This window comes from Artibeus jamaicensis, unplaced genomic scaffold, assembly GCF_021234435.1.
Source record: "Artibeus jamaicensis isolate MK-2021 breed Jamaican fruit bat unplaced genomic scaffold, CSHL_Jam_final scaffold_474, whole genome shotgun sequence".
Classification (NCBI taxonomy): domain Eukaryota; kingdom Metazoa; phylum Chordata; class Mammalia; order Chiroptera; family Phyllostomidae; genus Artibeus; species Artibeus jamaicensis.
In genome coordinates, this window is record NW_026522046.1 from 24,911,747 (window position 1) to 24,928,792 (window position 17,046).

General features: G+C 47.5%; 1 protein-coding gene across 6 annotated transcripts in view; it reads right to left on the bottom strand.

The window, feature by feature from the left end:
- LOC119035119 (schwannomin-interacting protein 1) overlaps positions 1-17,046 on the bottom strand; it is a 643,607-nt gene that overhangs the window by 122,535 nt on the left and 504,026 nt on the right. For 2 of the 6 annotated variants that reach the window (XM_037126366.2, XM_053657556.1), the window contains one exon: positions 2,220-2,909. In XM_037126366.2, the coding sequence (XP_036982261.1) occupies positions 2,220-2,891 (672 nt within the window). In that variant the 5' untranslated portion in view covers positions 2,892-2,909. The other 4 variants (XM_037126368.2, XM_037126367.2, XM_037126369.2 and 1 more) reach the window with 4 other exon arrangements.

Below are 17,046 nucleotides of genomic sequence, written 5' to 3' on the forward strand. Positions count from 1 at the left end.
GAAGTAAACAGAATGTAAGTCTGGGTTTTCCAAACGGTTAGGACAGCAACCCGTAGTGAGAAGGAATCTCACGTTGTGAGCCAGTGTCACAGAAAAAGGGAACTGAAGTTTTAAAGAGCAGAGCTGACCATGACTACCTGCAATAGACTACAGCAATTCTATTCTATTCCATTTTTTTCTTCAATGCTAAGGTGACTTTGAAGGTAACATACTCTGAAAAGTACTATTTTAAACTAACATTGACTGGCAATTTTGTACAAAGACAAAACAAAACATGGAAAATTTCAATCTAAAAACAACCTTAAAGGCCACCTTCCATCCCCCCTTCTTCTGTACTGGTACTTGCTTTAAAGCAATGAAACTCACATTTCTGTGACTTGTGGAGGAAATTCCCAGAAGGAGGTGTGGTGGCGGGGAGTGAAGGGAGAAAGGAGGGGAGCCCAAATACTCAAACTGCTCACTAGGTGAGGATTCACCTTGGGATTCAAAGATTGGCCAAGAAGGAAAGATTCATGAAATCTTCACAAAAACAAAGGAAAGTGTGTGTGTGTGTGTGTGTGTGTTGGCCGAGAGGAAGCTGTCAGAACGCCACTACATGTTAAGTGCCCAGAGGGGCCTGTCTGCACTCCTGCCTCCCCTTACCACAATTCCAGCAGCTGACAGTCACACCTCAAATGTAGCACACACGGGAGTGCTTAATGACGTTTTGTTTAATAACTTTTGAATGATGGAGCTCATTGTCACCATCAAATCCTAACTTCATGTGTATACCCGTTATCACATTGTCCTGGAATACATAAACGTCACACAATAGTAAACAAAACTTACTTATCTTCAGGTCATTGTTTAAGCCCAGGGAACTTAATGAGGTCTTTTTCTCAAGACTAAGCAGGAAAAGGATGTTTTCCATTGCAAGGTACAAGGGGTATATTGGCTGTAATAGAAAGATTCCACGTCTGCTAGTGGCCATGGTAAAGCTGGGATTAAAACTACTGTGTTAATTTAATAGGTAGTTTCTCAAGAGACACTAACCCTTGGGCTCTGTCAGCTAAGGGCTCTCTCTGATGAAAACCATGCCAATTTCTCTGTGAAACGCAGTTACCGTCCTCACCCCTGAAGTCAGAAGTGCACGCACCAAATTTGCAGCAGCCCCAGGGCCCTGGAGCGGAAAAAATCACACCTGCAAGCAAGCATTTTCCTACACTGCCACACAGCTGCCACCCACAGAGAGCCGCTCATTTAAACTGTGCCCTTCAGCCCCATTTAGGGACATCATCCACGATTTCGAATTACAACTGTTGCTTTATCTCAACACAGCGATACACAGGGAGGGGAGCTACGTCCATGCTTTCTTTTAAGTTATTTATCTGCGCTCTTCTAAAGGGCACAAATGCTGTTGAGACGAGTCGGAACCTGTCCCCGCTTCTTCTCCACGCAGCCCTCCTCCCCTGCCTCCCTCTTCCCCACTCCAGCACCCCTCCCGCCCGGAATTCCGGCTCCGAGGTGCAGACCTCCGGTGAGGAAGGGTTACAGGCTCCTCATCAAAACAAGGAGCATCCCCCCCACCACCCGAGCGGGAGTGCATCAGGCGACGCAGGCTAGAACGCCCCCCTCACCCCAGCAAGCCAATGCACCCCGTTCCTCCAGGTCAACGACAGGCCGGGTTTCAGAATGGAGGAGTCTTAGAGGAGGGCGGCCACCCATTCAAATACAGGAGCCTTCGCTCAAGTGTTTGAACGCGAGGTGGAACAAACGCTGCAGCCAGACCAGAGGTGCGGGCGAGGGGACAGCCTGCCTATGGGCGAGACATCAGGGGCAACGAGGAAGACCCTCCATGGTTGACAAAGCCACAACTGTTAACGATTTAAAATATCACCCGCAGGCACTGGTGGCGGTGCCAAAATCTCCCCGGATTTATTTTCAGGCAAGTGACTCACAGCCTCGTCTCCCTAAGTAATTCCATTAAAATGAGTCGCCGGTTGCACTAACCCGACTTTTCCGCTGCTCTCCGGCTGCCCCTCCCTCCACTCCGCCCACCCAGCGAAGCCAGACAAGCTCGCAGACTGAACGCCCGGCCGTACCCAGGGGAGCCGAAGGCAGGCTCTCCCGCCCGGCCCGCAGCCTCGGGGATGGATGGATGGGGCCGCGGGCTGGAGCGCTAGGAGGGCGCGTCCGGACGCGTGTGCGCGCGCGCGTGGGCACGCACCCGGCCAACTTACTGAGGTGGAGTTGGTCCTCCCGTGGCCCTGGTTCCGCACCTCCTGCTCCCGGAACTGCAGTCCAGCCAGATGCTTCTCCAGCGCCTCCCAGTCCATCGGGGGCATCGGGGGCTCCGCCGGCACGCATGTCCCGGGGTCCACGGGCTGAAGGCAGAGGCCCCCTGCCACGGGGCCCCGGCCGCCGCGCCGGCCCCCCGCCGGCTGGGGCTTCTGGACCACCCGGCGGGGGACTCGAGAGCCGCTCGGCCAGCCGGCCACCACCACGTTGCCATTATGCCTGAGGTCCTGAGGGTCGTGCGGGTGAAGGTTGCCGTTTGGCACCGGGGGCGGCATGGCGGTGGTGGTCCCCCTACCGCCGCTGCCGCGGGTCCTGGCGCTCACGTCCCCGGGCTCCCGGGCGGGACAGCGGTCATCTCGGTACCCTGGTTCGTCACGCTCGTCCTCCTCTTCCTCCTCCTCCCCGTCCTCCTCCGGCGCCCACTCATCAATCACCTTCTTCTGGTAAACCGGGAAGGGCTCCTCATAGTCCTCCAGGGCAGACACCAAGTCCAAGCTGCCCCCAGGCGACGACGACGATTTGCACTCGGAGCAAGGGGTCACTTTGGTGGAGTTGGACTGCGAACTGGCGCGGCTGCTGCTGCTGCTGCTGCCGGCGTCACTGCCTAGATCCATCCCATCCTCTCGGTAATCCTGGGGGGAGGAGGCAGAGAGAGTGAGCCTCCCGGCCGGGCCCGCTCCGGCTCCCCGCCGCCCGCCGCTGCCGCCACGGCCCCGCGCGCTGCGCCCGTCAGGCCGGAGGTGCGCCCCGCCGGAGGCCTGGGGGCGGGAGCCGGCACCAGCCTGAGGCATCCCGTATCCCACCCCCCTTCCTGCCGCAACCAGACTTCCTCCCGGCAAAAAACTCAAATCAGCAAAGGGGGTGTCCAGCCACCAGCGCGCACACTTTCCTTGAAAGGGGCCACGGGGCACGCACGGACTTTGTTTTAACCATTTTGCGCCAGACGCGCCCCTGCACCCCACGCCGAGGATTCTCCGGGAACCCGACACTTTCCCAGAGATTATAATTCCCCGGAGGCGGGGACTGAGAAGAGGGTGGGCGGATACTAAATTCGCACCTCGGTCTCCGCGCTGAGACCACCACCCACCCGGCCCCGCCCCGCCAGCCCCGGGCGGTGGGGAGCCCGGCCCCGCTCGCCAGCGGAGCTTTACTTTCTACCGAGCTGCCGGCAGCGCGGAGGTCTGACGGCCGCCTCGGCGCCTTCCCGGCTGGCCCTTCCTCCGCTCGCCGGAAGGCTCGGATAGGTGGGCGCTCTGGGCTCCCGCCGCCCCCAAAGGTGTGACAGGCCTGGGCGCGGTGGCAAGTCGCCGTAGGCGCCGCCGCCGCCCGGGGGGAGGAGGACGCGCCCTCCCGGCGGCGGAGCCGGTCCCGCCACCGAGCATGCCCAGAGGATGCCGGGCGCGGCGCAGTCCGCTCTCCCGGTTTTCGCAGCAGCAGGCTGGGGCCGGAGGTCGGGCGGACGTGAGGTTGGAGTGGCCGGGAAAAGGCCCGAAGAGGCGCAGGGTGTTAGGGGCACCGAGCTGGTCAATTAGCAGGGGCGGTGCCCTGGAGAGGGCGGTGAATTTCAAGCCCCAGACACACGCGTTATTTCCTGGGCGCGCCCCAAGCCCTCTCTGCGGGGCTGGTTACCACGCCTAAGACTCCCGACACCCCAACGCGCTGCTGGATGCCTCCTAACCCACGCGAAAGTCCCCGAGTGACCTCGTGAAGGACCTCCCTCCCCCACACGCGAACAGACACAAGCCCCTGTGGGAGCCCGAGTGACGTGTGCGCGGTTGCCGCACCATCGCTTCCCTTCCACCTTCCTCCTCGCCGCTTCCTCTCCGCCAGCCACCACGCGGCTCCCGTCGCCCACCCGCCCTCCCTGTCAAGTTCTGACTGTGGGTGGAACCTGTTGCTTTAGCTCGTTTTCCTTCCCTGCGGGCTACACTCTGAGGGTGACAACCTGGGGAGAGGAGTGTGTGTGTGTGGGGGGGGGGAATGGAGGAGTAAGTGTGCGATGGGGCTGATCTCTGGCGAGGTCACAGAGAATCTGTTTGCGCGAGTCTCCCAAACCGTCTTTGGCCACCTCCAATCACGGAGACAACAAAGGAGGGGAAGAAGAAGGTGTCAGGTGACACACCCCTGACACCTCAACGGCTTTGCTTCTGTCAGTTGCTCAGAAAACGGAGTCAAAGGACCCTGTGCTGGGGTTTCCACCCAGACTGGGGCAGAGGGCTTCCCTGCACAACGCATACATACATCAAGTCACTGTGTGCACACTTCAATTATTTACAATGCTATAAGCCGGGGACGGGCAGAAAAAAGAGAAACGGTACTCGATTTTACAATAGTCTGAGGCAAACCAGTTTCTCTAAACTTCCAGATTTGGACCTGTTACTAATTACTCCCAGCGAATCCTAGCCTGGCCCAGGCCCCTGCCCTGGATTGGCACAGTCCAGATACCAGACGGAGGACCAGGGGAATGCTTAGGATTCTGCAGCAGGGAGTGGCTGCCACCCGGACATTCCTTCGAGGTCCTAATGGGGACTGGGAGCAGAGACCCTTTGTTTAAGTGATTTCAGTGAAGTGAGACTCTTTCCTCTCCTGGGTAAGCCTGAGCCAGGAAAGATAAGCTAATCTGACTTTTCTGGAAACAGCAATTTTAGGAATAACAGGAAAAGGGGCTTTCTTTTCTGGAGCTCTTTACAGGACTGATTGTAATTTAGAATGTCTTTTACGGTAACGTCTTAAGGAGCCTGCCTTGTGCTCCAAATATGGTCTGGTTTTGAGGTTGCTGCCGAGCTCTGGGCACTGGCTGCCCCACGGTGGGATGGAGGTGGCTCTGGAGCGTTCAGAGATGTGGGTGGTGTGCTGGGAACCAGACAGCTGCTTCGCACGTCCCGTGTGACCTGGCAAGACTTAGGTCAGAAAAAACTTCCCTGCTCTGTGGCAGGACACAGGTAGCAGCAGGTAAGTATTGACCAGCTAGAGTGGTAAGAGAGCCTTGTGGTCTCGGTTCACTTTTCAGACCTTGAGACCTCCTCAACCACCCACCCAGACTCCTTCCTGGGCCTCAGCTGCTGCCCCTGCTGCCCAGATGGTCTGTGTTCAGGGGATGCAAAAATGAGGCCTTAGAAAAACATTTGGCAAGGTAAATACACTGCCAAAAATGTGTGGCATTTCAAAGCCAAATATAAACATTTTTGAATTAACTGCCCTTTTCAAATTATTTTTCAACCAGATACTCTGGATCAGATGGGAAACTCCCAGGTTTCTTTTTTTCTTCTGTCTTCATGAAAGGTGCCTGACTAGCCCAGGGTCCATTCTGTTTCCAGCTTCCCACCGCCTGCCAAGAGCCATCCCGCTTGGAAACTGGAGGCCCTGCCAACTCCAAGGCCAGCAGCAGTGTACAGATTCATCCAGCAGGATGAGAGACAGATGACTTGCAAAGTGATTGAAAGGTCCTGTCTTCCTGTTTCAGAAAGTCTAAGTCAGAGGCTTGGAGCTCACAGACTTAGATTTGTCCCCTGCCACCTTGAAACATCAGAGAGGTGCGTAAAGCAGGAGTCATCCGGGACCAGCCCCTTCCCCCCATCGGTCACTGAGTCCTGTCCATCCGTGTCCTGATGTGACTGAAGAGCCTCCTCACCATCTCTGCTCCTTCTCCCCAGGCTGTCAGAGGGCCTTCCTCAAATGCAGATCTGAGCGGGTCTCCCGCAGGCTTCACTAAAGCCCTCCACGACTCCTCGGTGCCCTTAAAGGAACTGCTTCCTGCCCAACCTCCCCCAACCTCTTTGGGCAAATTCCTACTCATCATTTAAGTCTCAGGTTAAGTGCCACCTCCTCCTGGGAGGGTTCCCTGATTCTCTGTCCCTGCCCCATGGGGTCAGGTGACCTTCCCCAGCTTCCATGCCATCCATGCCATTCGCTGCATCTATCACACATGCTGTATGGCAACTGCTGTTTAATAGTTTATCTTTTCGACTACTCAAGAAAACCACTTAATCTCAAGACCCAGGCCACACATAAATATAAAAACATATATAACTGGAAAAAAGTTTTATAAAACATATTTTGTAAAATCCTATCCTACTTCATTTAAAACAGTCTAGTCACAGCTTATTACATTAATTTCATAACCCTTGAATGGGTCAAGGCTCCTAGTGTGAAAAAAATACTCCAAATTCTGTGAAGGGCAAGCACATTTCTATCTTGTTCATGGTAACTGGATGGAATAGGAGCATCATAAGTATTTGTTGCTAGAAGTATTAATTATAATAACATTTAATTCTTTTAACTCTCAAAAACTGTGCGAAGAAACTATCATCGCCATTTATAGGTGTGAATGCAGAAGACAGCGAGGTTAAGTAACTTGTCTGATGTCAAGCTGAAAAGCTAGGTGGCAAAGCGGGATTTGAACCTGCGTAGTTTGCCTTCATTACCTCTGCTCTTAGTCACCCAGCTAAAAGTCAGTATCCCGTGGTCCAGACGCATATGGATGAGTTTACCAGGCAAAAATGTCAGCAGGGTCTCCTTGCAGCAACCTCACCCTCCTTCCCAGTCCCCTGCCCTCCACAGGCTCCTTGGGCAGCGGTTGCGCTTTGCAGAGAAGAAGGCAGCTGGCAAGAGCAGCTGTTCTCTTCTGCTCACACGCACTTGACCTCCTCAACTGTCAACAAGTTCAGCGATATTCAGCAAGTTGGGAGATTTCATGGTAAAAAGGCAGAGCACAGACACCTCAGAAAATGAAATTTCATGTTGTTAATGAGCTACGTGCCTTAAGTTCCTCCCAAAACAAATCCTTTAAGGAGATACCCACCATGAGATTGGGTTAATTTTTGTCACAGGTAGGAAAGTGCGATGATATTCGAAGGGTAGGTAGGAACGAGACTATGTTCCTCAGAGGTCAGTGCTACTTACAGGGTTCTAATCTGTAAAGACAACACTTGAGAAAAGACATGATTGAAATAGTTAAATCATAAGGAGTATAAATAGATTGGAAACAGATTTGTTTGAGAAACTCCCGGATGCTGAAGTCATTAGCCCTAATGCTGCACTTCTCTGAGCTGTGGCATTCGGAGTAATAAAGAAATGGCTGGCAGTGGGTTTGTATTCCATCTTTATTATGGGAATTACATGCAGGGCACATGCAGCACACAAATGCTCTCCTAATTTCGTCACCTGCATGTAACTGCATGGGGACACTTAACAGCTGTGGGCCAAGTGGCCCGGGTTGGAACACCAAGACTTGGCTTCCAGCCCTGCCTCTAACCAGCTTTGTGACCTCAGGTTCCTCCAGACCGAGGCCAGACTGCATGATCATGGTGTTGAGCAAATTGTAAGAATTAACTGGATGAGCGAATAAGTGAATGAACTAAAGGCTTCTTCCAGCTTAAAGACCCCTGGGGTTTCACCTCTGAATTGTTTCATCACCTTCCTTGTTAGGAGGTACAAAGCTGGTTTCCCTGCTAATTCAAAACCAAGGTCTCTCTCTGTTAGGCAGGTGGAATGTGTGGAATTTCTCCTTTGTTTATTTAGTGCCAATGGGTTAATCTTAACTTATTGGTCTGTCTACAGACTAATAAGTCTGTGTTTAGACACTTTGTAAATGAAAGAAAGAAAAAAAATGTATTTTAGGTGTATGTAGGATCTGTCTCTAGAACTATAATGGAAAAACAACTTTAAGAAACATTAACATCTTAAATATTTTGATTATCTAGCAAACCACGAGAAAGCATTTGCTCCCTAGGCTTTCCTCAATACAAATGAAATGGCAAAATCTAGGTAACCTCAGCCCATAAAAAATAGCTCCGACGGCCTATTTTCTAAACCCAAAACCAGGACACTTGGCTTAACAAATACTACAGAGCTTACAGAAACCACGTGAATGGAAATGAAGATCGCCCTGAAAATCCTGTGAGGCAACACTAACTGCAGCAAACGGTTAAGTGTCTTTTCAGAGAAAAGTCACACAGAGGGTGTCAGTCAGGACCTCCACGTGTGGCCACACAGAATGGGCCCTGTTCAGTGCCAGGAGGATGCGCACTGCCCTGCAGGTCCCTGCCAGGAGGACCAACTCTCACAGATGTAACTGAATGTCAAGGATGCCCCTGGAGTTGTGCAGTGAGCAATCTGCTCAGCAGTCCACCGGGGCTCCAGCGGTAGTTCCTCTGGTCGGAAGTTTGCTCCCGTTGACGAGCCCGGAAGAGGAAGGCTGCTGCTCTTCTCCTAGCACAGCCGCGCCTCCGACTGCAGGGCACTGAACCAGACTCAACTTATCTAAGCTCTCCCAGTCTTTCTTTTTCCAGTTTTCCATCATCATAACCTACTTTCCTTAAGTTCCTAGCAATTCTTGAACATGCAAGTCCATAGGCAACTCTGACTTATTTTTTGAGCTTCATCGAAGGGTATAAATTACATAAAAAGACATTTAGGAGGCGCTGGGGAAGTTGGCAGACGCAGGGCATGAGCTCCAGGGATCATCACAAGTGAGGAGGCAGTGGGCACGTGGCCCCAGGACAAGGTGGGCTGCCTCAGACATCGCGTGCCGTGTACTTGGATGTGTTAGGCTTGTGAAAGAGGAACATCTCGCAAGACACTCCAGGAAGTGAAAATGCTGTTCTGGTCACTTGTTGACATAACCTTGGAAGCACTATAAAGTCAGAAAATAGCTCGGGCATTGTTGGGGAAAATGCAGGCAGAAGGAACGCATCTGGAGCTGATGACGGAGGCAGTGTGGGGGGGAATGGGCGTGAACTCGCAAGGCCCCGCCTCTGACTAGCTCTGCGTTCATGGGCAAGACAGTCCCTGCAGCACTCTGGGCCACTCGCCTCCTCATAGAAGGAGAGTTGTCTGAAATTGTCAGATGCCTCCAAGGGCTGGTGAGGTGAGGTAAACGAGTGGAGTGGGCAGCATTATAAACAGGGAGTTCCAGGGAGAGTCACCGAGTCACTGAACAGCACAGTACGAAGGCATCTTTATTACGATTCAGAACAAAAAGCAGGTTTATCCTCAGTTTATCCACGGATCACCATTTGGACCTCTGCTCTCAGCTCTAGATCCCCAGAGTTTTGTGTCTGCATGACAATGAGTTAGGGAAGCCATAAGTCTTGGCTTACACAGGGCGGCCCTACTTTACTCCAGGTGTCCTGGCGTAATTATTAATGGCGCCCCGCTTCAATCTCAAAAGTGGCCCTGTTGCCATGATGAATTATGTTCTCACCCAAAGTAAGGAGGAGTCATCAATGACTGAACATAAATCTTGGGGAGCGGTATTTTCCGAAGCTGTGCACCCCTTCAGAGGAAGTTAAGTAGGTTTGGTGATGTTGTTTTATGGGTAGAAAGATAATTCATCTAAATAAACCTCCAAGATTTCCCAATAAAAGTGGTCCAATAGAAGCAATGTGTCATAAATTTAAAAACCAGAGAAAAATATATGAGAGCCTATCAATTTGTGAACAATGTTCATCTTCCCTAGCAATCAAAAAAAAAAAAAAACAAAAACGCAATTTCATTAACAGTGAGGTAACATTTTGCCTGTAAAATATTTAAAAGTTATTTAAAACTATAATACTCAGTGTCTGGATGGGTGTGATTAAAGGAACACTCATAGCTGCTGGTGGGTATAAATTGGCTGATACAAACTTTCTGGAATACCATGTGATCATATGTTTTAAACGTCTTTACAACTTTTATACCCTGGGCCTATTACTAATTCAACAACTTTATTGAGCCCCTATGACACGCCAGCCACTGGGAGATATTGTGGTGAAAGAGACAAACACTATTTACCCAAAATGGAACTTCAGTCTAGGGAAGAAAAAGACATTTAGGGAAAAAATACAGAGTGGGGCGAAAGTGAGTTTACAGTTGTTCGTGTGGAAAATAATACAATAATTAATAACTCTGTACTCACAAGGGTAAACCTACTTTTGCTCCACCCTGCATATGACAATTTAGCTGACACCTGGTAGTGAGCACCCAAACAGCAGGCTCCTGGATGCCGAGGCCATGTGAGCGTGTGTGTGCTGGGCCAGAGGTCAGGGAAAGGGCTGAGCAGCTGAGGCCGGAGGGCAGGGCGAGTAACGGACAGAGGGACCGCCCTGAACAAAGCTTTTGAGGCTGGAAGAAGCAGAGCACAGTCACTGAACAGCTGAAAGGAGACTATGGGGTTGGAGCCAGAGAGTAAAGGCAAACATGACCAGAAGAGGGGCTGCCAGTAAGATATTTTTCTTTACAGCCACTCATGAGTTGTAAAAGCAGATTGACATTTTTAGAAACTTTCTCCATGGTGGAGACTTGCAAAGGGGATAGGAAGACAGAGCAGGACAGGAATAGACACAGACCAATTAGGAAGCAAATATAGAAAGTGGTCCAAGAGAGAGATGAATGTGGATTAGGAGGGGCTGAGGAGACAGAGAGAAATAGAAACGTGAAAGATATATTTAAGTGGTAGAATCAACAAGCCCTGGTGACTGACCAGATGGGGTGGTGAGGGACAGAGGGATGTCACCGATGGTTTCCCAGGGCGTGTCAGAAGTGGAAAGGTGAGACTCCTTTCTGAGAAGGGCCGTGAGGAGTGGGGTGTGGTAGGGGAGCAGAAGGAGGGAAGATGTGGAATCCTTTTTGGGTATTTTTACTGGAGATGGTATGAAGCGTACAAGTGGAGATGACAAGTAAGTACTTGGGTGTGTCGGTCTGGAACTGAGAAGAGAGAGAGGGGGTTGGAGATGTAAATATGGGCATCGGAGCACACAGATGGCATTCGAAATCTTGGGTCTAACAGACTCATTTGGAGACAAATAGAGAGAGTAGGAAGAATGGACCAAGTTTCCAGCCCTGAGGAACTTCATCATTTACAGATAGATCTTGGAGAAGAAGAATGACTTTGTAAAAAAAAAAACACAAACCAAAACACAAACAAAAAAAACAACACAAGGAACAGCATGAGGGAATGAGGGAGACAATACTTAAGTCTTTGAAAAGTCTAGCCTAAGGACACAGAAATTAAGGTCTAGAGTTATGCATAAAGAAGCTCACTGTGGCATTTACAATAGTGAAAAATTAGTTTCAACCTAAATGTCAAAAAATGGGAAGATGTTTAAATAAATTGTGACATATTCATTCTGTGAGATAAATGCAGTCAAATGAGATGTTTTTGAAAATCATAGCATTAAATGAATAAAAGAGGTTGTACTATTTTACATACAACGTGATCCACATTTTAAAAATTAAATGGATATGTCTAGAAGAACAGGTAGCCAAATGTTAATGGTGCTTAACTATAGATAAGATTTCAGGTGATATTTTTACTTTTGTATCCCCTTGTGTTTTTCAATTTTGTACCAATAATCACAAAACAGGTGGTAATACTTTATGAAATAGGGAATAAATTATGCATGTTTATTTTACTTAAAATGAATGATTCTGAATATCCTGAAGAATTCCATCAGAAATAATTGTTTGGATGAGTTAGAATTTATTGATATAAAGATCTAATGTGCCTTTCATAAAACAAGTAAATTTTGTGGTTCCATAAATCACTTACTAATTTTAAGTTTTTTAATATCAGATTTTCTTTCAAAATATAGATTGAGCCAAAAATATTTTGGGGTTATAATGGATTGAAGCAGGGGTTGACAAACTTTTTTGGTAAAGAGCTAAATCATAAATATTTTCAGCTTTGTGGGCCATACAGTTTGTTACACATTTATTTTCTTTAAAAAATTTAAGCAACTGTTTAAAAATGTAAAAACTCTTAACTCTCCAGCCATCCCAAAACAGGTTGCCGCCTGGATTTGGCCCGCAGGCCAGTCTGCTGACCTCTGAGCTGAAGGAAGAACGCATTAGAACAATGCGTTACTACCGTTTCATGAAATTGAACCTAACAGAGGGGCTGTAGGCAGGGGGACCTTGGGCTAGTGGAGCGCTGAGACCGGTCTAGATCTGTTATTAACTGGAGGCGGAGTACTTGGAAAAGTTCAAAAGAGCAAACTTGAAAAAGAAAGTTTGATATTTTTAATGAATGTATCCTATGCAAATATGTCAAAAAGTTGATACTTTTTCACCCCAAAAGTAAAAGCTAAAGGAAAACCTATTTGTAAAATGAAGAATTGTTTCATATTTCTTCCATGTTAATCTTACAGTTTTGGTATTATGAAGGAAGCGTTGTTATATACAAGAACCTATTCACTTGTTCACGCCGGGAACCTGGGAGCCGCCTTGTCCCCGCCTCTGCGTTTCCTCTCCACGCGCCCACTGCTCACCGCTCCATCGCCAAATGTACTCGGTGCTGGAAGCGCTCAGAGCAGATTCCTGTTCTGGCAGCTACGCCCACCCGCAGCTGCTCTTCGCGTTGGCCCTCTAAGCTCACAGCTGTCTCCTATGGTGCAATGTATCCCTCTGCCTCCGGCAGGCGAAGGACAGACCCTCTAATCAATACACTGCCTGGCATTTCCCTTTCTTGCTCTAACTGCCTCACTTCCCTACCTGTTTATCCCCCACTAAACCACATGCACTCAAATCCCTGTTGCAGACTCCACTTCTAAGGACCTTACATAAGACTCCAAGTCCCCGGGAGTCTACTTCCCAAATATATTCTGACTACTGCGTCTGCTCGGAGAAAGGATGGTGAGCCAGGTTACACTTACAATTTTCTTCTAATCTATGAATACACTTCAAAACTTAGTGTATGATAGCAATAACTTTTATGAATACCAGGGAATGGTTCTTGTAAAATAGGCAACGATGTTTCGATAAACAAAAATCATTCATAAGGATAAAAAAGGACTTGCAAGAGGCTTAGCTTTCAGTTGGCTTTACAATATAGAATCATTGCTGGTATTCTTAGTACTAGTGAGTGGAAACGGCTGCGTCTCCAATATTATTAATTTGGATAATTATTACTGATTATATATTTTACATTATACCAGTAACTAATAGCCCATAAATAATCTTTTATAAGACCTTTCCATTTTATTATGCCGCAACTGGTTTATCGATACTTAATATGACGTGAATATTTGCTGACTCCGGTGTGTTTAGTTTATCTTCTCAATTACACCTACATTAAAACCTTCAAAATTAAGTTTGCAAAAACAGACTTTGCAAGCACGGGAGCTTGTAGGACCTGTGACCTCCCATTTTGGTTAATGATTCACAGTAACCTTCAAGCATAAGCCCTGAGTAAATCAAAGGGTCTGCCTGGCTCTCGGGGAGACCAGGCGCACAGAGCCCGGTGGTCCAAAACTGGACCTCGCACAGCGGGGAGCTGCGTGCGCGGGGCACGCAAACCGGCCCAGCGGCCGCGAGATGGTGCACAAAAGCTCGGCATTTCGCAACGGAAACTCGGCAGTTTTTCCCAGCTCCATCTAAAATAATTCTCTCTTCACTTTTCCTACTCTGGAAGCAGGAAATTAGACACTTCGGTACTTTCTCAGTGAAATACATTTTGCTTCAGGTTATACATAATTATTTTCAAGTGGCAGAATCTGTCATGGAAAATGTAGTAGATCATTCTTTGGTTTGATAATCCCTGAAACTACTGTTTAGTAAATAAATTACCCAGCAACAGAGACTAAAATGTCCTTTTTCTTTCTTTACTTCTTAGAGAATGAGTTAAAAACAACAACAACAACATAGAAAATTCTGAGTATGCTTTAATTTAAATAGAGGCAAGCCCAGAGTATTCTAATACCTATCTTGAGTCTAATTTGTAGGAATTTCTTTTCACCGTCACGAAATGACTTCAGTGAAGCATAGCCACCTTCTTCAGCCTGAGCATAGGTGTAACTGCCCAACCCCCTCTCCTTTGTGCAGCGGGGAGAGGGGCTCTGCCTCAGGTGGGATCTGGGCACCGTGCAGGAGGGCGGTGGGGTGCCCTGAGCCTGCAGGTTGGGCCAAGGGGCAGTGAGGCCAAGTCGCAATCCTCTGGCCACCTCCAGGGTTTTCCCACACTGTATTCCACCTCTGCTCCTATTTTCATAATACCTTTCTTTACATCAACTCATTCTAAAATGAAATTCATTCAAAAGGGAAACTTTATACCACTACGATCAATGGAATATAAGTATTATCTGCTAAAACAGAAGTGAAGTGTGCACCTGCTGCATTTCATCAATTTTAGGGCATACTTTTCTTTTTTAAAATTATTTATTTTTAGACAGAGGGGGAAGGGAAGGAGAGAGGGAGAGAAATATCAATGTATGATTGCTTTTCGTGTGTCCCTTGCTAGGAACTAGCCTGCAACCCAGGCATGTGCCCTGAATGGGAATCAAATCGGTGACCTTTCGGTTCACAGGTTGGCATGCAATCCATTGCATCGCACCAGCTGGGGCAATTAGGACATACTTTAAAAAATAATTTTCACACCCCTGAAATTGGGATGTGTTTTTGAATCAATGTCATCTTGTAATTATAATTGGCAACATCTCTGTCACTCTTAGTAGCACATACAGTAGTTATGTTTTACGTATCAGTGGTATGTTAGGTTTGATAAAATATAGTAAATTCTATAAATACAATGTTCTTAAAATTTTTAAATATAAAATAAAAATGCCACATAAAATAGAATAAATCAAGTTAGCTTATAAAATAAATGGTTGAACAAAAGTTTCTTATTGAGAAAATGGAGCTTTTTAATGAAAATAACTAGATATTCTAATGGATAGTTTTAGACAAAGATGAGGATCCACATCAGAGACAAATCTGTCAGTTTCTGTATAATCCACACTAACTGGACTCACATGAGGATGTGGTTGGTCAACTCAAAAAACATTTAACTATTTTAACTGTTATATTTAGGTGTTTATACACATTTAAAGCAACTTCTGGAAGTGACATTTCAACATATCACTGAATGTAACAGAGGTGCCCGAGGACTTCAGTGTGGGAGTCCTTCCCTGTTGGTGTGATTCCTGGCTCTGCTCGAATGGGCACGGCTGAGGGTTCCGTCCCAGAGGGCTCGGAACATTGATGAGTATGCCTGAGCACCCTGACTCTGATCTGCAAGGTCTGGGTAAGGTCGATTACCATGGCACTTCCTGTGTTTGTCTCATCCTGGGAAGTATTCTCAGTGAAATCACAGTTTTTATGTGTTCATTCCCTTCCCCCTACTGAATTATGTGAATATAAACACAAGGCTGTATGATGTTTGTTTATCACCTAAAAATTACTGTGCATCCATCACACTCTGGAAAACATGTGTCTGGGTGAAACACCAAGTCGGACGGACTTAGTAGTGACAGGGGCAATCCGGTTATAGCTAGGGCGAGATGGGTCAGATGGGTTGAGGAGGTAGTTAGGAGGCAACTGGAGGGGCTGCCCAAGTCCAAGGGTACAGACCCAGTTCTGTGGAGAAGGCCCTTGGGGAGGGGCATACTGTCTTAAGGAGTTAACAACATTCATTTCTCCATTTCTCTGTTCACTCAGTTACTCATTCATTCAAATACCTACTACTTGTCAGGTACTGGGTTGGGTTCTGGGAAGGAAGAATTGAACTTGGTCCAAGAGCTCATGGTCTAGAAAGGAAACAAAGAATGTCACTGATTGCAATTGGCTTTCAAAGTATTAGGATGGGTCGAGTCTGAGAGTGCTATGAAGAAAAGTATAGGAGGGGACAGTTAACTCCATGTAGACAGCTCAGGGAAGCCTTCCAAAGGGAGTGATGTTTGAATTGAGTCTTGAGGTTATAAACAAAAGTTGCTGAAGTCCCCCAGGAGCAGAATGACAGAAGGTCATTCCAATCTTAGGGAACAGTATGGTCAAGTGTTTGGAGGTGTGAGAAAGCGTGGCTTGTTATCTACAAATGAAGGAAGCAGTAGAGCTGGAAAGGAGAGGGAATATCCGAGGATAGCAGGGAAAGAGGCTGGAAATGGTAAGAAGGCAAGAACTGGATGTGAAGGATACTAAACTTGAATTGAACTTGAAATTGATGGAGAGACCTGAAGGATTTCAAGCCAGAAATGGCTGGATTTTATATATATATCATATGTTTTATGTGTTGACCAATACTGAGAAAAAGTAAATACTGTAACAAAACATAACTGAAGGTCTTGGCCACAGTGCTAGACAGTCAGCAATAGAAACCCACATCATTTTAAACATGGTCTAAAGTCTACTCAAGGGAGAATGGGCTGCTGGGAGGAAGCGAAAGTGCGGGCAATTAGCATTGCGGGTAGGAGGCACTGGACCAACCACACATTGACTCAGTAAAATTTCCAGGTGAGGAAAGAGTTTGGGAAGAAGAGAAGAGGAGGAGCAAGGGCTAAGCTGTGCAGCGAATGCAGAGGAGTGGCTGAGCCACTAATGAATGACAAGGTCAAGGATAACTGGAGGATGATGAAGGAATTCCCTTTGTCTAAGTCCTAAGATAATTCATACGATCAACTTTATATCTGTGTGTTTCTTTTTTGTTTTAAAAAATAACTTTCCATTATAGAAATACTTCAAACATTTATATGATTGAATACTACATGGAACACCCATGTACCCATGCTGAAGCTCTGGCAAGGACCCACCCATGATAACCTTATTTCGCCTACATCCCCGTTACTCCCCCCATCCTCCCACTAGGTTATTTTCAAGCAAGTCCTAGACATCACATCATTTTAGGACAATGGTCTTTATCCTCAACGCAAACCCAGGTCAGGAACACAGAATATGATGAACCTTGTGCTCTGGCTACTTAGAAAAACACTGAAAATTAATGAATATAGAAGCAAAATCTACTCTCTAATAAAGAGAAATTAAAAGTAAGACAATATGAACATGATTATCAGTTATTGGGAG